General features: G+C 36.8%; 1 protein-coding gene across 2 annotated transcripts in view; it reads left to right on the forward strand.

Moving 5' to 3' along the window:
• SRBD1 (S1 RNA binding domain 1) overlaps positions 1-23,476 on the forward strand; it is a 128,534-nt gene that overhangs the window by 87,067 nt on the left and 17,991 nt on the right. For both annotated transcript variants that reach the window (XM_084285404.1, XM_084285405.1), the window contains exons 18-19: positions 19,360-19,466; positions 22,060-22,236. In XM_084285404.1, coding sequence (XP_084141530.1) covers positions 19,360-19,466; positions 22,060-22,236 — 284 coding nt within the window. The remainder of the gene's footprint in view (positions 1-19,359; positions 19,467-22,059; positions 22,237-23,476) is intronic.

Here is a 23,476-nt window from a genome sequence, read left to right on the forward strand (position 1 = left end):
GCTGTTTCCTGAAGTAAATAGGAAATCCTTATGCTTTTGAGTATATTCAAAAAGTACTCTGCTTGTGAAGGCAGTAGGTTTGGCACAGTTTGTTTCTTTCCTTCTTTCCCTTTTCTCTGTCTCGATTTTTAAATAGGTTGGTAGCAACTTTTTATGGTCAAGTTAATCTTACTTCAGCTGTTTATTCATACAGCTAATTATTTGTCCCCAAAACCTCAGAGTAGACATCATATATTCCAGCTTACTTAGAAACAAATGCTGGTGATACAAATTGTTAACAACGAGAACTAGCAATGAAAATTCTCCTTATATTTCTTGTCATCTTTTTTGTGGAAGTATTATAAATAATAAGATAAAATTCTGCTGTAAGAAAAAACTCTCACGTAACTTTGGTGTTCTGCTGCAGCCTGCAGCTAAAGAAATGCACCTTGATATCATATGAAGATTAAGGTTTTGGATATCGTACAGTTATATTAGTATGCTGTAGGACACAGTACTACAGTGTGACATCGGGTGACCAACGTCTCAGTACACTGAGGCTATACTGATGAGTTATTTGAATTTAATGCTGTGTAGCATCTTAGTTGTAGGTGAATGCTGCTGAAGAATCGTATCTGTTAGTCTCAATCTTTTCATTACTCATCAAACCTTTAATTCTATAGATATGTGCAACTATTTTATACAACTGTGCTTCTTAATCTTGGTACAATTTGTGAATTTTATGTAACTTTGTGCGTTTTGCTTTTGGTGAAAAAATGTTACTTGAGGAAAAGGTAGTGTCACTCAAAAGAGTTAATGTTATCCCACTTGCACAATGATCATTGCCTCCTTCCCAGTGTGACCGCCACAGGCTAAAGTGTGTAAAGTAGGATGTCTACACCAATGCTCTAAACTGTGCAACACGTTGAGGTGTTTATCTGCCATGCATTTTCTATTTACACTGTCATTCATTTAGTTACTTGGTTATACTGAGAACTGTGTAATGAACAATCGTTTTACAGTACAGGTGTTCCTGGCTTTCTTAGGTGTGGGTCTTTTGGTGAAGCTATTCAGCGGAGCTCCCTATTACATAAATACATTTCATGGCACTGAACGTAGAGACTTGCAGAATGCATCGCTGCTTATATCAGTCTGTTGCTTAAAAAAATTAAAATGGTGGAGCTGGTGTTTGGGTTGCAAATGAATTTTCAGAGACAGTATGTATATTTCAGAGAACGTAAAAAATAGCTTAATTCCAGCCATATTCTTTAGAAATGAGAACATGTCCAAAACATTATTGCTAAGCTTCTTTTCCATCATAGTGTGCGCTTACATAAATAATATTTTTGCCTTTTTTTTGCATACACAAGACTTAGATTTGAATGTACAGAGCTGAATGAGAAAACTTGTGTTTTCAATAAATGGATTTTAAACTTTAACTTCTGTTAGAATTCGAGTTTTCATTAACTGAGAATGTATATTTTGTTTAATAAACTCAAAATGGCAGAGCAATGATACTTTTGTTGCAAGTTGGATGATGCTAGTGCAAGCTTCTTCCTCAAGGTGAGAAAATGAATATTAAACATGGATTGAAATAAATATGCACAACCTAATAATTCAGAGGTAGTAAGAAAAAAGCGGAGTCAAGCTATAGTCTTATAAGAGAAGCTTTTTCATATTAATGAGTTTCCATTTGCCAATAATTCTGTCATTTGTAACTTGAATCATTCATCACCCCTGCAAATGGTTCTTTCAAGACGTTATTTGCAATTTTGTCTTGTGTTTTTGTCCTTGATGTTGTGAAAATGACCGTCTACTGTTACAGGAATGAAAAGAGATCTCATTCAAACATCTTTTGTGTTTCCACTTTCAGTGAAAAATGTTTTTCAAACCTGCAGCTGGTTATTTCTGCAGGAGTTCCCACTTATATTCAGGTTTGATTGACATTTTGAAATGGCAGCTTTTCATGAAAAGCTGTTAACTTGTAGAATTTGGTTATGGTACTAAGACAGACTGACTTTGTTCTACTGTTGGGGCCTGTCCAACCTAAACAGAACCTTGCATCTGAATTTAATAGTGCTACTCAGCATAGAGAGTGCAAGCTTTTTTCTTTTTCTTTTTCTTTCTTTTTTTTTTTTTTTTTTGACACTGGCTTCTGATGTGTTTTTGAACCTGACCTGATAGGTACTCATCCTGGTATCTTTTCTGTGAGTAATTGCATTAATTGACGTTTTCTTTCTTTCTCCCACTTCCTGAACTATCAGGTTGTGCCAGGTTGTGTTTCCATAATTCAAGTGTTGGAATATATTTCCATTTGACATGATGAAAATATATGGAAAATGTTTTATGACTGTACAAGTACCACAGCCTGTCTGAGTTAAGATTAAAAGTGACTATCTGCAGGTTTTGATACTTTTTATTTTTGAAGTATCGGGGGTGAGGGCAAGCTTTATGGTATTAACAAATCTTCTGAACAATGATTACTAATTTAATTTCCAGTTGAAAACTGAGAAAACAGTTTATAACAGAATTATTCTGCCCTCGTCTTTCCCAAGTTGGTCTTTAATATTATGCCAGAATGTTGAAAGTGTAAAAGAGACAATATGCAAAATCAGTTACCCTCTACATTTATTGCCAAACTTCTAAATATGGGTATAAAAATACCCATATACATTAGCTGAAAGGAGGAGGAGTATTTGCTCATTATTTGTCCCGAAAACCTGAGAGTAGACATCATATACTCGAGCTTACTTAGAAACAAATGCAAATGAATTTGACACTGCAAATATTTTTTTTTTTTTTTTTTTACTTTTCCCCACAGCTTAACCTGTACAGTCCTGTAATTTTGTATGACTTACATGAGGAAGTGTTTGAATCTTGTTGTATAAGGAAGTGAGTAATAATGTATGTAATAATGTAAAGTAATGACTTTACTAATAATGTAAAGTAATGACTTTAAAAACAAAAACAAAACCATAGGATTTCTGAATTACCTCTTCTCATAGCTGGCTAATTATTTTTATGAAATCTCTGTAGATATGTTCATGCCCACAGTGATACACAAATCAATGTCTTCATCAAACCCCTGTTACTGGAAGTAGTTGTTTTTCAAGGAATTTGTGTTTTTTCTTTTGGAGTTCTGTATGTCATCTCATCATCCTTGACAAAGAGGTCTTTATTAGCTGTTGATTTAAATCACGAAGCAGCAACCAGTTATTTTGGTGCTATGAACATGTTCAGTTGGAGTCAGAGGGACTTGGAATAACAAACAAACAAAACCATAAAAACAGGTACATATTTTGTTTAGATCTTCAAGATTTAATTCCTTGTGATTCATTTGAAGGTTTGTGCCTCTTTTCTTAGGTTGTTAGAGGTATACTAGTCTGCTGTTTAAAAGCTTTACAATTCTAAAAGTAAAAATGAAGGTGTAAATAGTGCTGTGAATTGTTAAATGTTGTAGTTAGTTTAGGATGCTGAGATGGGTGTCATCTAAAATACGTCCTGCCTATGCTGTCTCTGCAAGTGTCTTCAAAGTCAATTGCAACATAGCATTGGTACAGCCACATTTTTGCTACCATTGAAAACGTGTGTACTTGCTGTGAAATAAAATGTGATTTGTGTGATCTTTTCCTTTAAAATGTGAAAAAGTGAATGTTTTCTCAGATGCCTGTTTAATTTTAAATACATTTTTTAGACAGAAGATGATAAATTTAATGTTGATGAGCCAATGTTTATAGCTTTATCCCATAATTCTGAATTAATGCTTCTGAGCTTGATGTGAGCTTTTAAAGTAAAAGCAAAAGCGTCCTATTTGCCACCCAGACTTAACTGTTAAAAACTAATACACACTGCTGCTATTCCTCCAAGCAAAGGAAAGATACATGGGTACAAGTTTTTCAGTATACCCTTAAGGTCACTGTGAAATACTAGACCAATTGAATTAAATGGCAAACTGCCCACTGACGCTAAATGGAGCCAGGATTTTGCCCTTTAACTCTATCAAGCCCTAAGGGCAAGCAGGTTTCATTCTTAAACAGACCAAGCATGGCAGCATTTCAAAGGAAAGTTGAGCTGTTGTGAAGTTTGACCCAAACTGCATGGAACGCAAAGGGCACTGTGGGGACCTTGAACTGTACTTGCAAGTACAAGAACAGGTAAATGCCTACTGTCTTGGTGGAAACAGTTGAAGATGGTTACCAATTTCAAATACCATTTGCCATGTCATTTTTTATAGGAAAACGTTATTTTATTTTATTTTTTAATTGTAAATGGGCATTCTTCACTTAAAAATGTGTAGGAGAATATGGAGAGCAGGAGAGACTGACCAATGTGGTTCTGATTCAGTTCCCTTGCAGAGTAAAGCAGGTTATGCTTTTCTCATAACTATCCAAGCAGTAGGACTAAACATTTAAAATTGCTTCTTCACTTTTCACAGAATCACAGAATTTCTAGGTTGGAAGAGACCTCAAGATCATCGAGTCCAACCTCTGACCTAACGCTAGCAGTCCCCACTAAACCATATCCCTAAGCTCTACATCTAAACGTCTTTTGAAGACTTCCAGGGAAGGTGACTCCACCACTTCCCTGGGCAGCCTGTTCCAATGCCTCACAACCCTTTCGGTAAAGAAGTTCTTCCTAACATCTAACCTAAAACTCCCCTGGCTCAATTTAAGCCCATTCCCCCTCATACTGTCACCAGGCACGTGGGAGAACAGACCAACCCCCACCTCGCTACAGCCTCCCTTGAGGTACCTATAGAGAGTGATAAGGTCGCCTCTGAGCCTCCTCTTCTCCAGGCTGAACAAGCCCAGCTCCCTCAGCTGCTCCTCGTAGGACTTGTTCTCCAGGCCCCTCACCAGCTTCGTCGCCCTTTTATTACATGGTTTCTTATTTTTTTAGAGAGGTCAGTTAAGACAGAATGATTATTGATAAATTAAGGACTGAAACTTTAGAGTGGTTTGCAGTCACAGAAATCTTGGAGTGTAAGGTAAAACTTTAAAGAAAACCATTCATTTTAACCAGGTAAACATACATTTCGGGTCTTCAAACTCACTTGTTGTACAAGAACAAGTGTTAGGCTTATTCACAATGGCTGTATGTACTGTTTATTATTATTACAGAGCAAAATGAGTATTCGTTGAGCCTGGACTTTTTCTGCCCCATTTATCAGGGCAGAAGATTTAAACAGCCTTTTTAATATTTTTGTTCTTAATTCACCATTTGGTTTTATTTCAATTTGGTGTCTTCAACTTTGTACAGAAATGCTACTGTGAGTCAAGATTTTTGTACCTGTTGGCTGCCTTAATATTGGCATTTAGGACATCACAAAACCTCAAAGTAGGTGGAGTGATAATCTGGACATTTGTTGTAAGTATTAACACACAAACCCCCAATCTGTTTGGGTATTTTTCCTGATTCTTGCTGTATAGTCATCCTTCATTTTATTGTAATCAAGTTGATGAATGCAGCTGTTAACAGATGAACTGGGGAGGACATGTTAAGGACATGTTATTTTCATTACGTCCTCCTAAATTTCTGTCACTTCGATGGAAGAGGTTTTTATCGGTTACAGCTCCCATTTAGTCCTAAATGATGATGAAATGCTACTTTTAATCTTAATTAAGGCAGCCCTGAACAAGGTATTTGTATATGGACAAGACTGAGAGCATGTTAGGACAGGCTGGCAGGCCATGGCCTGCCTTGCACAGTACAAATACTGCCCTTCCCTTTTCTTCCTTGAGTTTCCTTTATACAAATTTGTAAAGAGTGTTGGGTTTTTTTTGTGCATGTCTTTCCATCTTCCCTCACCCTCTGTACTGTGCCCAAGTGTCTTAATTTCTGAAACCGTTGCTCAGTTCCATCAGTCCTTTCTACTACAGCTTTTGCTTCCTTGTCTGTTCTTTGACGAACATACACCCACTTACATGTTTTTACCCCTTTTGAAAGAAACAAGTTTTTGTAACTGGAGGGCTGAGTGAGTAGTCCTACCATGTGTTCCTTCTCCACCATTCCCATTCCAGCCAGCTTAAACTGGAGATGTGGGAGATCTTTAGATGTTTGAGAGTACACTTTTCAAGATCCAATCTATCTGCTATGATCTTTCCTCTTCAGTGCTCATTGGATTTTCTCCATGGAGTGATGGCTTTGGACATGTGTGAGTCTCATGGGTCACTGCAATGTCCTCCAGCATCTAACTGGCTTGATGGCTTTCCGTTGAAGATGCTCATTCTAAAGAAGCTGAAGTACTCAATCAGCATCATCAGACAGCCATTTTAACATTTACTTCGGTGTACTAAATTCTGCTACCTAGTAAGCTTGTTCCTGTACTGCCAAAGCTGCATGTATGATTTTAAAATTTGCTTCTAAGAAGATATAGTTCATTCTTCACTTAGTACAGCACTTGGGTGTCCAGAATCTTTCTGACTTGTTACAATCTTTGTCTTTCCTTAAGACAAAGCTTCATGTTCAACAGTGATCTGCATGCATGTTGCCAGAAGCTTCGCCACATAGGTGGTGGTTGGCAGCCCTTCAAGCATTAGTTATCCTTATTAAGTGGATATATATAGGTTAATATATATATATAGGTTTTATATATATATATGTTATTCTCTTCTCTCTTTTGCAGTATCCAGCAAAAGGAGCTCTAGAGAATATTAAGACATGATTGAAAAGGAATCATAAATTAAAAATAGTAATTCTTAATGGTACACTTACTCAAATACTTGTTTCTTCAGTTTCCAGCTGAATTTTAAAACACATAAAGTTGCTAGATAATACCAATTGGAATTTCAGGTATCACTATTAACAACTGCTTTCCATAGATAAGAAAAAAAATTCTCTTTCCATTGACAAAGAGAACAAAGACGATGTTATGCTGCAAAGGGTAGTCAAATTCAATTTTAAGTGACCTCTTAGTATACATGTCTGCCTTTTTCATGTCTTACTGGTAATCTTCATGACAATTTCCTATTTCAAATATTTATTATTACTCTGAATAGAAGAGTACAATAACTGGAGGAGAGTTCAGATTGAAGGCAAGCCCAATTTTGGTCTGGAGGCAGCCTAGCAGAGTAGAGCTTGCTGGCAGATGACATGGAAGCCTTATGACTGTTGCTAATAGGTCTCAGCCATCATACACAGTTCTTGGTGATTTTCCTCTGCATGGTCTGAGAACCGTATCTTGTTTATGAGTATGCTGATTTAAAGCTATGTATGGGTAATTGACAAGTAAGAAGTGGTTTTGAATTCGTCCTTGTAGGTTATGTCCCACATTGTGTCCTCTTTAGTCCTGTTGTGCCTCTCTCCATCTGTAATGCGGTATGTTTTTCTGGCCATTGTGCTTTAGATAGATGCAGTCAATAGTGCTGTAAAGACTATGTATAATAACACTAAACTCACTTTTCCAAGAAAAGCTGTTCTCTTAGCTATTCAGAGGATATGTATTGATCTTGTCTTCTCAGAAAGCGTAAGCTGGCAGGGTTGTCTTTTGTCTCTGCAACTGCTTCTCTCTTCAGTGGTGTAGTAAAGCCATATTGCATCCGTCTATCTATGTGCTTTGATGAATTAATGTTAGGGGAATCTATGTTAAATCTGTTTCAGCCATAGATTTTCATTACTTAGTTATGGGCCATCATCTACAACTTAGATTATCAGAAGTACTTTACTCGAAGTAGCACTGTTACAGAACATTACTATTCTACTGAAAATACTTTTAAGTGTGAGTAAGATGGGTAATGGCCACAGAACTTCACCTGAAGTGTGTGCAAAATAGGGTGTCTGTGCTCTTTATTTTCATAGTGTTCCTTCCCTCTGCACACACATCATGATACTGTCCTTCTTTTTTGTCACATCCCGATATCTGATCCTATGCTGTTGTTACTAGGTACCATATAATTTCCCAGCTTTATTTATGAAAGAAGTACAGTGGCATAGTAATCTTTTCTGACAAGACAGTGTCCAAAGTAAATGGCATATCTTAATGTGTTGTAGGGTTTGATTTTTAAGAGTTTTAGGAAGAAGTCAGCAAAGGGCTAAGGCTTCTTTTACTTTGAACATCTGTGTCCTGAATTTGAGAGATGCTGTTTGTTTATTTGTTTGTTTGTTGTGGGTGGATGTTTTGCCTTTTTTTCTCTAGTCACAAAAGTGCATTTGCTATCTTGAAAGTGCATCGTTTAGTAAAGTACTAAATAAAATGTTTCCATTAGCTTTTGTTTGAAGAAAGTGTGCAGGCCATTCATGGTTTGTCTGGTTTGATAGCAAACTACAGTTATTTCCTTGAGTTTCAGATAAAGCATAACTCTCAGCTCAGGGTTTAAAGGAAGCTATCCTTTTTCATGTCTTTCCTGGAGGAACGGAAGATATATAGGTACATGAATTTAGGATTACTTAAGACTAGATGTTGGTATACTGCAATAACATTTTTTTTAAAGGTTTATTAGTTTATTTATTTAGTTCGTTGTTCAGTTTATTAACAAGTCACTTATCACAACTTTTCACAGCTAACATATCACACAATCATACTATTTTCTAATAAATATGCCTCCAAAGAAATGGAAATTCTGGTAATCCCACATTTTTCTTGTGAAATATTGTAGCAAGGTGAAAAAAATATCCTTGAGAGTTGGGGCTGAAAACTGATTAGGGATGGTGATCCCATAATGACTAAGTACCTTTCTGCCTTGGAAAAGGTGGAAACTGCAAGACAATTTTGCAAATGACCTTTTAAGCCTGTTCCTAGCACTTTGAAATAAATAACACCAGGTACTTAAATATCCTGTGGATCATCAGCTATTGTTGTTTAATTTCACACCAACTTCTTACTTTTTTTCCACTTAATGAAAAAAAGTTTATTTTAAACAAACTGCTGAGCATATGAAAGAGTAATCAGTCTGTATATAACTTGAGACACTTGGATATTGGCTTCCAGTTCTCTTACAGAAGCATTCATGCAGTAATAAATCTGTTCTTCCTCAAATAAAATCAGGTACAGGTCATTCTTAAATTTTCCACATGTATTTTATGAAGATATTATCTTATGAATATAATTAACTAAAACAATTTTAGAGCTATTCGTCCTATTTAATTATGCGTGTAAGGTGGTGTCGATCCTAGCAGTTAGGAGGCATCAGGAAGACCTTGGGATCAGCTTTTAGAGATTCATTTTCACAGTTAGGATTTAACTGCACTTCTGTTATATGGTTTTCTTTCCAACTTCTCATTCAGACTTTAAATGTTCAGTGTGATTATATAGCCTGGTTGCAATTAAATCTTGATACCTACCTGGAAACAGTTTATAAAAAGGAGCAGCTTAATTTTGATCGCTAGGTTGGGCATATAAGCACTTCCCTGGAGCAGGATGTAAAGGATTCAGTTACAGCACTTTTCTATCTCCCACTGTGATAACTTAGACAATTGCTTAATAAGAAATTATTATTGGTTTCTAAAATTGAAGCTATTTAAAGCTTTTTTTTCTAAATTGTTTCACAGTCATGCATGTGACGACTCAAAACAAAGATGCAGAAAGATTTGTAAGCTGTCCCTGGACCATGCAATCAGAATATAACAATCAGTGCATGAACACAATAAAATATTGGAGGTGCAAGATGTGCGATACTGGGTAATGATGCTCAGGTTACAGATAGGAAATGAGAAATTGTAGTCCTTTCTTCTTCATTGACTTCTTACATAGTTTAAGAGCAATCACTAAGTTCTTGTGATTTTGGTTTGATATCTATAAAACTGGGACTGTGCTAAGGTACTTTTATCGAAGTAGTGTAGAGTTGAAAGGTTCTGCAATATTTTTGTGTATGTATCTGGTGGGGGAGGTTATTGCTGTTACATTTCCACAACATCTTAGCAAAACCAGAATGGTAAAAACAAACAAACAAACAAACAAACAAAAAAAACACTCAAAATTCTTTCAGCTACGGGTCAAAGCAGTCTGAATAATTACACCAAAAGCAAAAGTCACTACTTGATATCTCCATAGTACCAGCTACTGATTTGCTGTCATTGAAAATTTTGGAGAATTTAAGATTACTCTTAATGTTTCATGAAAATACTTTAGTTATTGAGAATACACATGTATCCTTCTTTTGCACTGGAAGGTAAATCTTAACTTGGTCCAGAGTTAAGGTTGGGTGGGAGGCGCGCTTAAATACTACTAAATTAGAAGTGTTTTTAATTCCATTCTATCTTGAAGATACACCGGTCTCTCAACTTGCAGTTGTAAATGTTTGTACAAATAAAGAACTCTATTCTCTCTTCCATTTACACTTCAGCAAAAACAAACCCAAGGCAGTCCTGAAATTCAGCACAGTTGCTTTTTGGACTAATGGCTTTTAAAATTAAAGTTCATAGATATGTTTTTCAAATAATAGTTTAAAATAGTTTTAAAGCTATTTTAAGCTATAGTTTCTAAACCATAAAGCTTCAATTTTAATACCTTATTTTATTTTATTTCTTTATGACTTTCTAAGCTTGTGTAAAACTTTATTTGTCCAAGCTTTAGAACCATAATAAAAAATTTAAAAGATTTTGGAAAGTAAAGTGATCAATTTTATGGCGCAACATCTCTGTCATCAAATTGCATGCATCTGCGATGAGTATATTCATATATGCAGTAGTTACAAAGTTTAAAGTATTTAAATTTAAAAGTTTAAATTTAAAGCATATAAGTCAACAATAGTAATGCAATGATGATTTGTATCTCCAGATCCTCCACTAGAGAATACATAAGAAAATATTATTGCAAGGAAGTTTAATTAATTTGTTACAGTACAAAATCTTATTTTATATATTTACAGTTAACTTAAATACTTCATTTTTCTAGTGTTTGCAGTAAGCTTTTTGAGGGTATTTCCAGACTTGAATAAAAGTAAGGGTTATGTTGCGTATGTTGTGAAGCCACAAATCGTTGTGTATCTGTCAGGGATACTAGGAAAATGAGTGCACGTTGATTGTTCTTTGCCCTCCTGCCTGCTGAGAACTTCAGTTTAAAAAAGAAAACAACAACAACAAAAAAGCAACTTACATTGCAAGAGCAGTCAAGTGTTATTTCAATATACAGTATAGGACATGCACTATTCTCATTAATGATATTCTACTAGTTTAATTTGATCTCTCAATTTTATATTGTGCTAATTACTTCATTAGTAATGATCTTGTGCTGTCAACAGTGGTGGTGGTTCTGAAATGTTGCTTCTATTTTGCTTCTATTTGAGACAAGAGAAATGTTGATGTTTTTGTCACTTGTAAAAAAAAAAAAAAAAAAAAAGTTTTCATTGGGACAATTTTTAGTGCCGAAAAGTTAATGCAGTTTATTATTCAGTCCTGTCAACTTTTCAATTTCCAATGTGCAAACATTTTGCTTGTGTTATATGCATAATAGGGAAAGTACTCAACACATGTTTTAATGCAATGTTTGTTAATCTTAGTGCCGAGCAGTGCTTGAAAGGCGCAAGTTTACTACTACATCATAGAGATTTTTTTTACCAATCATTTATGCTTTTGCTTTAAATATAACTTTGCTGTGACATGTAGTAAGTGGTGCTGAAATTGGTTTCAGTTATCAAAGATGTGAGTGACACAATGGATGCTTATGTACTATGCCTTGAATCCATAAACACTGGTACTGAACAAAATTCTGTTTTTTCACGTTTTCTGTCAGCTTTCAGTCTTCCATGGGTCATTCAATAAACACTACCCTGGTTGACTTTTTTGTGCTGCCATATGTCAATCAAAATGAAGTGCCTGCTTTTTAGCAAGGAGAGAAAATAAGCTTGCTTTATTTGAGTTTGGCTGTGCTCTCTGCCGAACAGTGTCTTGCATTTGTTTCATTCCTAGCTTATTTTTGCCTTGAACTATGCAGTGGAAGATGCTGGGAATGAAGAGGGAAGGAGTACCTGATGAAAGCAAAGGAGGAGCTAGAAAGAACAGAGGGAGAAAACTCCACAGCAGGATTTGAAACTGCTCTTTAAGGATATTAAATTTTAACTGATTTGCTTTAAAAAAAAAAAAAAAAAAAAAAAAAAAAAAAAGTGGGGTGGATGGAGTGAGGAAAGTCAGACTACCAAAAAGTTCTTCCACTAAGGGCTCCATGAGTGTTCTCATGCTAGATAAAAATATTTCTTTTCTCTTAACTTTGTATTGTGATTTATTCTGTTGTTATGGGACTGGAAAACTATTGAATGTCATTGTTTGGTATATATGATTGTGTGTTGTGTTTTTTTTTCTAAAGAGGGAATGGTTATGTTAGTTTTAAAGCTATATTCTCAAGACAATGCTGATACTATATTAATCACCTGGTATATCAGTTGCTAAGTGTATGTGTATGTACATTAACTTTGACAAAGCCAGCAAGTGTGAGAAGTTGCTTATATTAGAAATCAAGGTTGCAATACAGTGACGATGTGTATCGACTGTACAAACCTTTCCTTTCTAGAAAATACTCTTAAATGAATTTGTATTTTTGCTGTAGCTTGTAATGTTGTAAGTATCACATTCCTTAATAGAGACGAGCAGCTACAGTATGTTTCGAGTGGAACTGGCAGGCTATTTGTTTATATAGACCTTTACCAAGCTCCTCACATCTCCTGGGGGTTTACTCTACTCTCAGTGAAGCCGGTTGGAACTTTATATCCACTCGTTGCTGTTCCTCACTCAGTACTGCAAAGGGATGGTCGCTGGCTTCAGACTAAACAGAATGCCCACACGTGACCAGGCCCACCTGGTCTTCATGACTTCTGTCTTGTCTCTCCAGAAAGGTACTATTCCTTCTCCCTCTAGCCACATGTAATTTTTATTTTATTTTATATTTTTTTTCCCCCTCTTATCCTTTGGCACTTTACAGGAAAATCCCTGGCTGGATTTGTTGTCTTTCAGGCATATGATCTATGAAACTCCATTCATGAGGTTCTTTGCTTTATTTTTCTGTATTATTCCAGGGAATTCCCTATATCTGTAGAGCTTTAACATCCCCAGATCACAGCTTTGGACTGAAATTGAAACATAGGATTTCTGTCTGGGAAATCAACTTTGCTGCATCTGTTAGGACACAAGCACAAGTGAACATAAGATGAATTCCAGCAACTTGCAAGTGACTTAAAACGTTGATGTGATCAAGTGTGCATTTTTGTTTTCTTTTTCAGTGTCAGGTCTTGACAGACTTTGTTTATGTTTTATCATTTTCTTTGAAAATATAAATCCATTCCTCTCTTGTGGTATTTCAGTAATAGTAATATGCTGTTAAAATAAACAGAATTCAGATTTTTGAAAACAAGAAATGAGTCTGAGTTAAGTACATAGGATAACAATATATCCTGTAACAATGTAACATTTGGGGAAGCCACAAACAATCTTCAAAAGAAATTCTTGAAGTTAGGTTCTTTTATCAAACATCAGAGGAATAAGCTTGTTTTCTCAGAGTGTAACTGAAAGGGATTTTCCAGAGGATGCTAGAGATTAAAACTCCAACCTGAACTTCCCAATACTTCCACTTGACATGTAAGGTGCACTTTTAATTTTTTCCAATTCTGCCCATGAAAAGTACTCATCATTACTCTATTTTTATTGCATTAGTCCTGCTGTACTTAAGGGCTTGACAAGAATGCATTTTTCTTTTGTGGGTTCGCAAGCATTTGAAATGCACCTGATTGCATGCAGGCCACAGCACTAGCAGAGAAGTTTTTAAAAACTTAAAACAAGTTTCCGTGGATTAGCTCTCTGTAAGGTGATACAGTTCTGAACTTCGCTTAGGATGTGTTGTCCCACCTAATTTCTCATTCAGTAAATGTCATTCAGGCTGCAAGGTTATACCTCATTTTAAAGAAAGAACTTTTTCAAGGGCAGTGTTGGCTAGTCTCACGTGCCAATATTAAAATTCATGGATAAGGAAGTCAACGGTAGGTACCAACAAAATAATGTTTTATGAGGTGTTGGACGTGCTTCAGAACTTAGAGAAAAATAAATTGCATTTACTCCTTTACTTCACTGAAGGCTGACTTTTGGATTCCAAGGACAAGTGAGGTATAATTTGATCAAAATGTCGATCGTGTTACACTGCAGTTACACCCGGCCTGAGTCCAGAAGCTGAAGCTTGCTGCACAGTCTTGAGAGGTCTTCTCCTCCCCGCTGCTTCATGGGCAGTGGCATTAGGTCGTGGCTGTGCTGAGTCTGTAGCCTCTGGGGAGCTGCTCATTCCTCTTCAGCTGTGCTGGAAGTACAAGGTGGCTGCTTTGACTCCTGCACAGTGTAAAATAATAATGATGTGGGCACAGGTTTCTTTCAGAGAGAGACACATTTTCTGAAATTACAATTTTGTAACGGTCTAGGAGAAGATTACCAAGTGATTTAGTTATGTGCATTGTTTTAGTGTTTGTCTGTTTGTTGTTGGTTTGTTTTTAGTTTGCTTGCTTGCTTTTAGATTTCCAAAGATAAAGAGCATGGAGCTGTAACTTCCTTGTAAAAGCTGTAGGTTCAGATTGTTCGAGTGTAGCTCTAGTACTCTGGCATTTTGAGAGTTCGGTCAGGGTACTGGTCCCCACCATCTACACTCGTGCAGTCTAAGTACAGCCTCCAGGCCACATGCAAACAGTGGTTCTTTGACTTCATAGATGTGTGGTGGTAATGACACATATTTTTACAGTGACTATACTACTAGAGGTCTCTCAGCTGAGAGGCTGAATTACTGTCTTCCTTTTGAGAACAACAGGTTTTTGAAAAATCACAGGCTTTCAGTTACAGTTGTAGCACCATCTCAAGGAATGGGTTTTGAGCAGTGCTAATTATTTCCAGCAGGTGCTCATAGCTCTTGGAACTGAGCAAGACAACGATCCTTGCTGTTTGTTCATACCATATAAACAGACATAGACAGCTAAAATATTAAGAGGTATAATAATTGGGTAAATCTTCACTTGGTAGTTCCTGAAAATACAAATACTAATATACGGTCTTATAGCTGTTACTTTGAAGGAAGGATTACTTTCTGTAGTCCTACTCCAAAACAAAGAAAAAAAGCAAATAAGTCTAAAAGTTTAATAATAAAAGAAAGGTCCCAGTTTTGCACCTGACATTCTGCAGTTTATGGCAAGTGTCTTAGTTTTCCGTAAATTAGAGGTAATAATGCTTCTTATTGCTTGCAGGTCATCATCCAAATTGAACTCCTTGCACAATTATAGTGGTACTTTCTGCTGCAGATCTATTATTCTAGTACTCAATAGTTTAATGGTAGTGATTTTTGAGTATTCTTTTTCATAAAACCTTACTGATTTATGCAGGTGTTCACAGTTAATAAATAAAAGGTTTTCTATCTAAAAAGAAAAGACAATATTGGGGGTCAGCTGATGCAGTGATCTACCACTTTCATATGTGGAGGGGTTGTTGGAGGCTGTGCAGTATAAAAAAATCCTGCATAAATGCACTTTGGACATAGCCTTGCATATTTGGCTTGGTCTTTATTTTGTATATATTTAATTCTGATGAACTTAATGCTGCAGTTGAAAGGGGTTGCTGCCTTTATTTGAAGCAAGTGAGTAGCATGAGTATGTGTAGTAGCATGAGTAGTGTCTGAATAATCTGATATCACCCCAGTGCATATAAATAGTACATAGAGGTATATAATATCAAACCTCGGATACTTGAGAAAGTAAGTAAAATTTTTGGAAGACCGGATAATGCACTGCACCTTAAAGCTTTCTGAAGAGCAGCCTGTTAGTAGTAGGAAATCTTGACCATGATATTGAGATAGTAAAGTATTGTTTTTAAGTGCTTCTAGAAAAATTTGTAACACTTTGCTGTGCTTTGTATCAGTACAAAGAGGGATTTGGAAATTTCTCAGTCACAGCAAAAGAAATCTATGCTGCATGGAAGCTGTCTCAGGAGGCAGATTTGTTGTCTGTGAAGTTTTCTAGCATTTGCAACTTGGCATCATTCTCTAGCTTAAATATATTTTACCTCTATGAGGTATTGGTAGCTTGGGGATTGTTTAATAAGACAGCCGTGGTGTCTTATGTTTATCTCGATCTGTCACATTTACCCATTAGCTTTTTCTTTATTCATACCTTCGCATAGGTGCTGAGATGTCCATTCCAAGTGGTATGTCTGTTGTGTATTGAAGTAATAAAGAACTTGTGCATGTCTTCCTTTATTTTTGTTGTTCTTTGTTTTTCATTGGTTGTTGTTTTTTTTTTTTTTTTATTTTTAATGGTGACTGTCGAGCACCAATAAACTTAAAAGATGCAAATCATCTCTGAGAAACTTGAGTATTCCTCATTAGAAGCAGATGTTCTTGGCAAAAGAAGTAACAGTTGAATATATATATATTTTCCAAATTGTGTATATTCTGTCACTTGAATTTTTCACGAACTATTGCATCCATAAACTTAAATTTCCAGATAAAGATCATTTTCAATTCTGAAGCTGAGCTGTAAGCACTGATCTTCCTTCCCTTAGCAGTGCTATTTCAGGATACTTTGCTTTTGGTTGTATATCCTTTCCCAGTTTTATTTGGGGGTATAATTGGCTGAATTGCTTTGAGTTTGCTCTTACCAGAACTGGAAATGAAGCTCTTTGATGAATCAAGTCTCATACAAAGAACTACTAGACCTATGTATTTGCTTACCTTCTTTGATATACCTTAATCTGTAATTTTTTGTAGAGATGATGGTGGATGTCTCAGATACGAATCATGTGACTCTATTTTTCCTTCTGATGATCATTTTAAGAGCGAGACTGAAAGCTAGGGAACCGGCAATCAACCCTAATCTCTGTCACAGAGTGCCTACAGGAAAGCTGGGACTCTATCAGAGAGTGTTGTGGTGGGACAAGGGGTAATGGCTTTTAACGAAGACAGGGTAGGTTTAGATTAGGTATACTTATCGGCCCTCTACTCTGCCCTCATGAGACACCATTTTGGAGCACTGCATCGAGGTCTGGGGCTCCCACCACAAGAAGGGTGTGGACCTCTTAGAGCAGCTCCAGAGGAGGCCATGAAGATGATCAGAAGGTTGCAGCACCTCTTCTATGAAGTAATACTAAGAGCTGGGGATTTTCAGTCTGAAGAAGGGAAGGCTCTGGGGTGATCTCAGTGCATCTTTTCAATATGTAAAGGGGCTTATAAAAAGATGGAGAACAACTTTTTCTTCAGGCACATAATGATAGGACGGGGGGAATGGTTTTAAACTAAAAGAGCAAAGATTGATATTATATGTTAGGAGGAAATTCTTTGCTCAGAGGGTGGTGAGGCACTGGAACAGGTTGCCCAGAGAAGCTGTGGATGCCCCATCCCTGGAGGTGTTCAAGGCCAGGCTGGATGGGGCTTTGGGCCCCTCCCTCAGGTGGGATGTGTCCCTGCCCATGGCAGGGGGTTGGAACCAGGTGATCTTTAAGGTCCTTTACAGCCCAAACCATTCTGTGATTCTGTGATTTTAGTGCGAGATGTTTTTAGAGGTGTCCGGGAACTGTGAATTTGTGAATCTGATTCCAAAGTGCCTTGGAGTCAGTGGGATTTCCCAAAAGCAGGAGTTTTTAGTACTCTGCATTTTTTAGCACATTTTGCCTTCCTCCATCATAAAGAGAAAGGAGAAAAAAAAAAGTTAATATATTTATTTTACAAAATTTTTTACTTTGCAGTTCTTTATGGAAAATCCAAGCCAGTATTCGGCAGCTATACTTGCCAAAAAAAATAAATAAAATTGGGTGCTTTTGAACTATTATAGTATTTTATTCTGGTACTCATGTATTACTCTGTGTTATATAAATACATCTTTGTGTTTGTGTGACCTGGAATCCTCTAGTTCTAGTACATACCCAGCTGATGACAGAAGGAGGATATATATAGAACATGCTTACTGAGAGGAGCTGTGTCTTCAGTAAAACACAAATATAGAGACATAAACAAGAGGCGTTTTTGTTTGTTTTTTAGGATGTTTCCTTGTTTCTCTCTCTTATTCTGAAAAGCAGCTGTGGTGTACTAGTAATACCTTACTAAGTATAAGCTGGCATTTGGTCTGCAAAGCGTACTGTTAAGCTTTGCATTTGTGCATCTGAGACAGTGTAAATGGAAGTACTTATGCATAGACAGGGCTTTTTGCATGGAGCTTTATACAGGGAGGAGTAACACTGGTGAAATTTTCACTAGCTGTTTATTTATGTAACTTTCTTACATATGTCATGATGAAAATTTATCACAATTAGCATTTCCTGAAATGAAGGGGCTAAGAAATACATTGGCCTGAGTTTTAGGATTGTTTTGAGTATTAACCACTCACTCTTTAATTAGCTACCAGTATTAGTAGATGGAGGTTGACATGTTAAATTTAATTGTGAAAACTTTAAAAGATCTAAATGTCTTTAGAAGATTAAACAAAGTAGTGGATGGAAGTGTTTGGTGCCTTGGCTCAAATCCAACTTGGTGTCCTAAATGAGTGCATCACAAAACCACAACAGATCAACCCAGATTTACATGAGTGACGTGTAAGAGCCCTGAAGCTAAGCCAACATAGTGGTTGAATTAGCTCCTGCATTTAGAGAGGCTTCTCCCTCCAGGTCAGACTTCTAAGCACTGATAGGCTTGTGTGGGGAACTAGAAGTTATAGATTGAAGTATGCTTGTGCTGTGAAGAGAAAGAAATCTTAGAGCTTCAGAACTTTCATCTTTGACAAGTGTGACTGATTTTCTTTTAGGGGAAAAAAGTAGAAATGCTATGAACAATAATGGAAAAAATGGAAGAATTTCCATTAGTGGTGCTTCGGTCAAGGACCTGCCAATCTTCCTAGAAATCTGTTCAAAATCTGAAACATTTCATTGCTGCAGGGTTGATATATACCTTATGTATTGTCCACCCTCATACAATATTTGGTTTGTTCTTTTAGTAAATAATAACTGTATTGTAGAATGATACTTAAAAACAGGACAATCTGCAAACTGTGCAGGTGCAAAAGTACAACATTTGTGATCTTTAAATACCTTATTTTGAAAATATCTTATTTTTAATGACTCAGACTGAGTTTATACTTAAATAACTATCAGATTAAAGTAAAGACAGTGGATGAACAGAAGCATTACTCCTTTTAAACAAGCATTATGCATTTAGTGTAGTTTTGGTTTTTACATGATTCAGGGAAATAGTTATTAAACAAGAAAGAAAAGAACCTGATGTGAAGAGTGACTTATTCTAGGGCTTTGTAGTATGGTAAAGGTGTGGCAAAAAGATATCGAAGACCTTTTAAAAATACATTCTACAACTTGGTTTTAACAGATACCCTCACATAAAATATTGATAAGTTCCAGCAAGTATTTGATTAATGTTGCTATTGTTTAAAGTTCTTACTTATGTATTCTTCAATATTTCAGTAACCTGATATCTCCATTTTTGTTGTTCAGCATGATGTATCGCAGACTTTGCTCAAAGCAACTCTGGACAGTGTGGTTGAAGAGTGTGTCAGCTTTGTAGGAGTTGATATTAACATCTGCTCAGAAATACTATTAAGGTGAGTCAAACATTTTCCTATTCCAGTAATTACATGGCTCTGGATCACAGAGTCTCTGTTTAGTCTGCCATCTGACTCAAACTCAGCTGGAGCAAATGGCTCTTGTGTGAAACTCCCAATTACATGAAAATGGCACATTAAAACAGTATTTCATTGGATCTTTACGAGTCAGTTTTTAAGGTGTGATTAGTGTGTGATTCTCCCACATATAATTATTCTTTAAAGGAAAACAGAGTTTAAAATGTTGAACCAATAATGCAATTTAGAAAAGCTTTGATATAATCAATTTGTATTTTTGCACTAAGAAAGTGATTTTCAAATGTATTTTCTGTCTCTTAGAAGCTGTTCTTATATTACTAAGTGGAGCAGGCTGTAGAAGTCTGTTGAGGAAAGGAGAAAGGAGTTAAGGGAAAGGTTTGAAAAGTACATCTCCTTTGTTTTATCTGAAAATTTTAAAAGTAATTGTTCCATATTTACTTGGAAAAATGTTCTGGTGTTTATTTCTCTTGGTTAGAAATCAATCTCAGTCTCAGGTGTGTACCATTCAGAATCGTTTCGCTGAACAGCCTCTCAGAAGAGCAAAGTCTTGCTGTCATTCGCTCAAGTAGGACGGGAAGAAAAAGCGTGTCCATAATACTGGCAGTGACAATTGTGTTAGGTATAAAAGTTGAGAAAAGTATTCTTGCCAGCTCTATTTTTTTTTTTTAATTTTAAGCCCATATTTTCTTTCCTGAAAATGTTGTCTTCCCGTATTTTAAAGGGCTTTCCTATTTTTGTTGTTTTTTGTTGATTTTCCACTTTCTTCCATGTTTGTTTTGTGTGTGTGTCTAAGCCTTAGTCTGGGTCTTGCATTCAGTCTTCACTTTCAGATTTATATAAGTTAGATGTTAGTGAGAAAGAAAGCAATACCTGTTGGTGAATGAGGCTGAGAAGCTTTCATTCTATAACTAAAAACCTGCTTTAACAAGTGTAACATACAAGCACTGTCAGAAGAGTATGTCCGTATTGTGCAGTTCAGCTGAGGGCATTGGGCTCGGGTGCTGCGGTGACTCTACGGGACTGCCTGACAGTATGGAGTGACACTGTCCAGTCATGGCTGTAGGTGGTAACCATGTTGGGTAACTGCTTTGGACTAATTTGCCTTGCTTCTGATGATCATGTGCTACTTCAAGTTCTGGATCTAACCTGCTTCTTAAAAGGTTAACTCTGCTGTTCTGTGTAGATGTGCTCTAAATTTCCCTTGGATGTACAGTTAATGAAATTGTCACTCTTGCTAGAATATGCAAGGTGCAGGGCTTTCTGGTCATGCTTTCTGGTGCATTAAATACACTTGTTGCAATATATGACACTTGAAAAGGATGACAACATTACAGCACCTGCAGTATCAGTGAGTATCTTCAAAGGCTTAAGATCACCAGTGGAAAACTCAGTGAACTGTCATACTCCTTTGTCAGTGTAAATAGACCAGATATTTTTAAGAAAATTTTAGAGAAAATTCTACACCTAATGGTTAATATTTTTCTCTATGGTTAAAGGTGTATCTCCATTTTAATTCTAAGGTGTCACCAACTTTGGGTTATTTTAAAACTTCTGCTTGAGGATGAGAATGGAATGATTTTTTTTACTCTCATTCAGCTTTCTAATTTCAGCTATTCCTGCCAGGTTTGTTGTGTTTTTGTTTTTGTTTTTTTTTTAGAATCAGTGCCATTCCACAAGCAGGTCTTTGCTGCCATTGACTTAAAGCAAAAGCACCTGATATTTAGAGCCGTATGGGCAACATTTCATTTTCTAGTGCCAGAAGTAACTGCCCACCACAGCACTTTTCCCTCTTTCTGTGATTATTGTACTCCATGTGAGTACAACTTTGGGTGCATGTACGTACAGAAAACATGCAGCAAACCCACTGCTTCCTGAAGGAACTTGGCTTACTGCAATTGCACTTCACAGGTAAGTTATTTGCCAGATTTAAGTTGCCCTCGGAACAACTCATGCAGCCTGTTCCCAGCTGCTCTTTTATCTCAAGAGCAGCTGAGAGAAAAGGAACAAGCTGTGTGAATCTGTTAAATCATGAGAGGAAGGCAAGCTGCTCCCAGCCACCCTCCTTCTGGATAGCAGACATCAGCCCTTCATGTTGGGGCAAGGTGTTGCAGTATCACTGAAAGACAATAGCTGAGAGGGGGCTGTTCTCACAGGAACAATTTATCTGTCCTGAACCCTCCTCCCACGTCGTTTCCTGAAGAGGGCAGCTGGGGGCAGGCCATAAGACATGACAAATTGAATTGGTATTACAGAAATAGCCCACAGATCATAAATTACATGTCCCTGGCTTACTAGTTAGGTATGTACAGAAGTGTATTGCTGTACCAAGTTTTGTTGACTTGAGAGGATTCCTTCCACAGAATTCAGAGAAAGGATCTTTTTTCAGACTATGACTTTGCTCTGGGAGTTTATTTGCAAAATTCCTAGCTGTGTTTAATTTTTCTAGGTTTTGTAAACCAGCTTTTCTACAGTAATGCATGTACTTGTAATGGATAGGACTTGTATTAATGACTGTTCAATGGTAATAAATGTATTTTGTAAACTTTGCTGTCAGACATATTGCAGGCCTGAATGCGAACAGAGCTAGAAATATAATTGAATGGCGAGAGAAGAATGGACCATTTATAAACCGAGAACAGCTCAAGGAAGTTAAGGGTCTGGGCCCCAAAACTTTCCAACAGTGTGCTGGCTTCATCAGATTCAATCAAGAATATATAAAGACTTTCTGCAGGTAATAATGATGTTAGCTTTCTTGACAAAGTTACCTAGAACAGTATGAGAAGTCTTTGCTTTCTCTTTTGTATTCAGGTTTGAGAAAAATCCTAAGCCTTTGCCCCCTGAAAGAAAATATTTTACCAAATGAACTGTATTAAGTCAGTGGTTGAACGCAGCTCTTCCACTGCATCATCAAGGTTTATTAGCCTAAGTAATGGTGTCTATAGCTATGCAAGTTTAGTCACAAATTCTGCAACTGAATCGACAGAAGCAATTTGACATGTGGCAGTGTCATTATCTGTAAGATATTAAAGCATGACAGACTTATGCTTCGTGTTATTTAGTGATTGTTAAATCTGTTTTAGTGTGGTGAAGATTTATACTCTGCAGAAGGCATTGGTAGTAAACTAGAGAAGATACTCTGAGAGTTACAGTTCCATTAGCTGGAGAGAAAGAGTTACATGGGCTGTCTGGTGTAATCTCTGTGTTATACTCTTGTACCTAGCAAGCATAATGTGACTGCCTGCCTTCTCAAATATGTAAGAAGCCTCTTCCCACCTCCAGTTGTCAATGCTCAGTCATCCTTTTCCCTGCCATTTCATTTCCTGTTTCTCTACCAAACCTTTTCCTCGTGCAACCATGCATTCTGCTTCTTCTCTCCACCTGAAATACTTCCTCTCCATAATTGAAAGTGCACTTTGTAGGGCAATGTCTCTTCTATCATTCACATTTCTCTTTCCAATATAAAAAAAAAAACAGGAAAGGGCACAGTGGTAGCGCCATCCCCACCCTTTTGCTGCTGACTCCTCTTAAAAAAATATTTTCCTGGGAAGCACATGCTATTTTTTAGCCAACGCAATGCTCAGAAGCAATACTGTATTCCCAGTTGCTGCTGGCCAAACAGCACATGTGTAACTTCCAGGCAGGAGGTAGGCACATTAGGACTGGCATACCGCCCGGATGGAAGGGATACAGATCGGTTGCCCATCTGGCAGGGAGGCACGTGCTGCAGGCCAAACAGTGCACGCTGCAATCACCAGAAGGCCAAAGAAATAGCTTTCAAGGCTGTAGATGATTGATAGGTCTTACATTGTACAGATCTGCTCTAGTGAATGCTGCAGTACAAACAGGGGAGGGGAAAGCTGGTGCCATGTTTTTTTTCCAGAAGTTCACTGGTGAAGTGTTTAAGAACTTCATACCTTTTTTTTTTTTTTTCCAGAAATTCAGTGGTGAAATGTTTAACAACACTAATTTTT

This window comes from Netta rufina (assembly GCF_964035555.1).
Source record: "Netta rufina genome assembly, chromosome: 3".
NCBI classification, from domain to species: domain Eukaryota; kingdom Metazoa; phylum Chordata; class Aves; order Anseriformes; family Anatidae; genus Netta; species Netta rufina.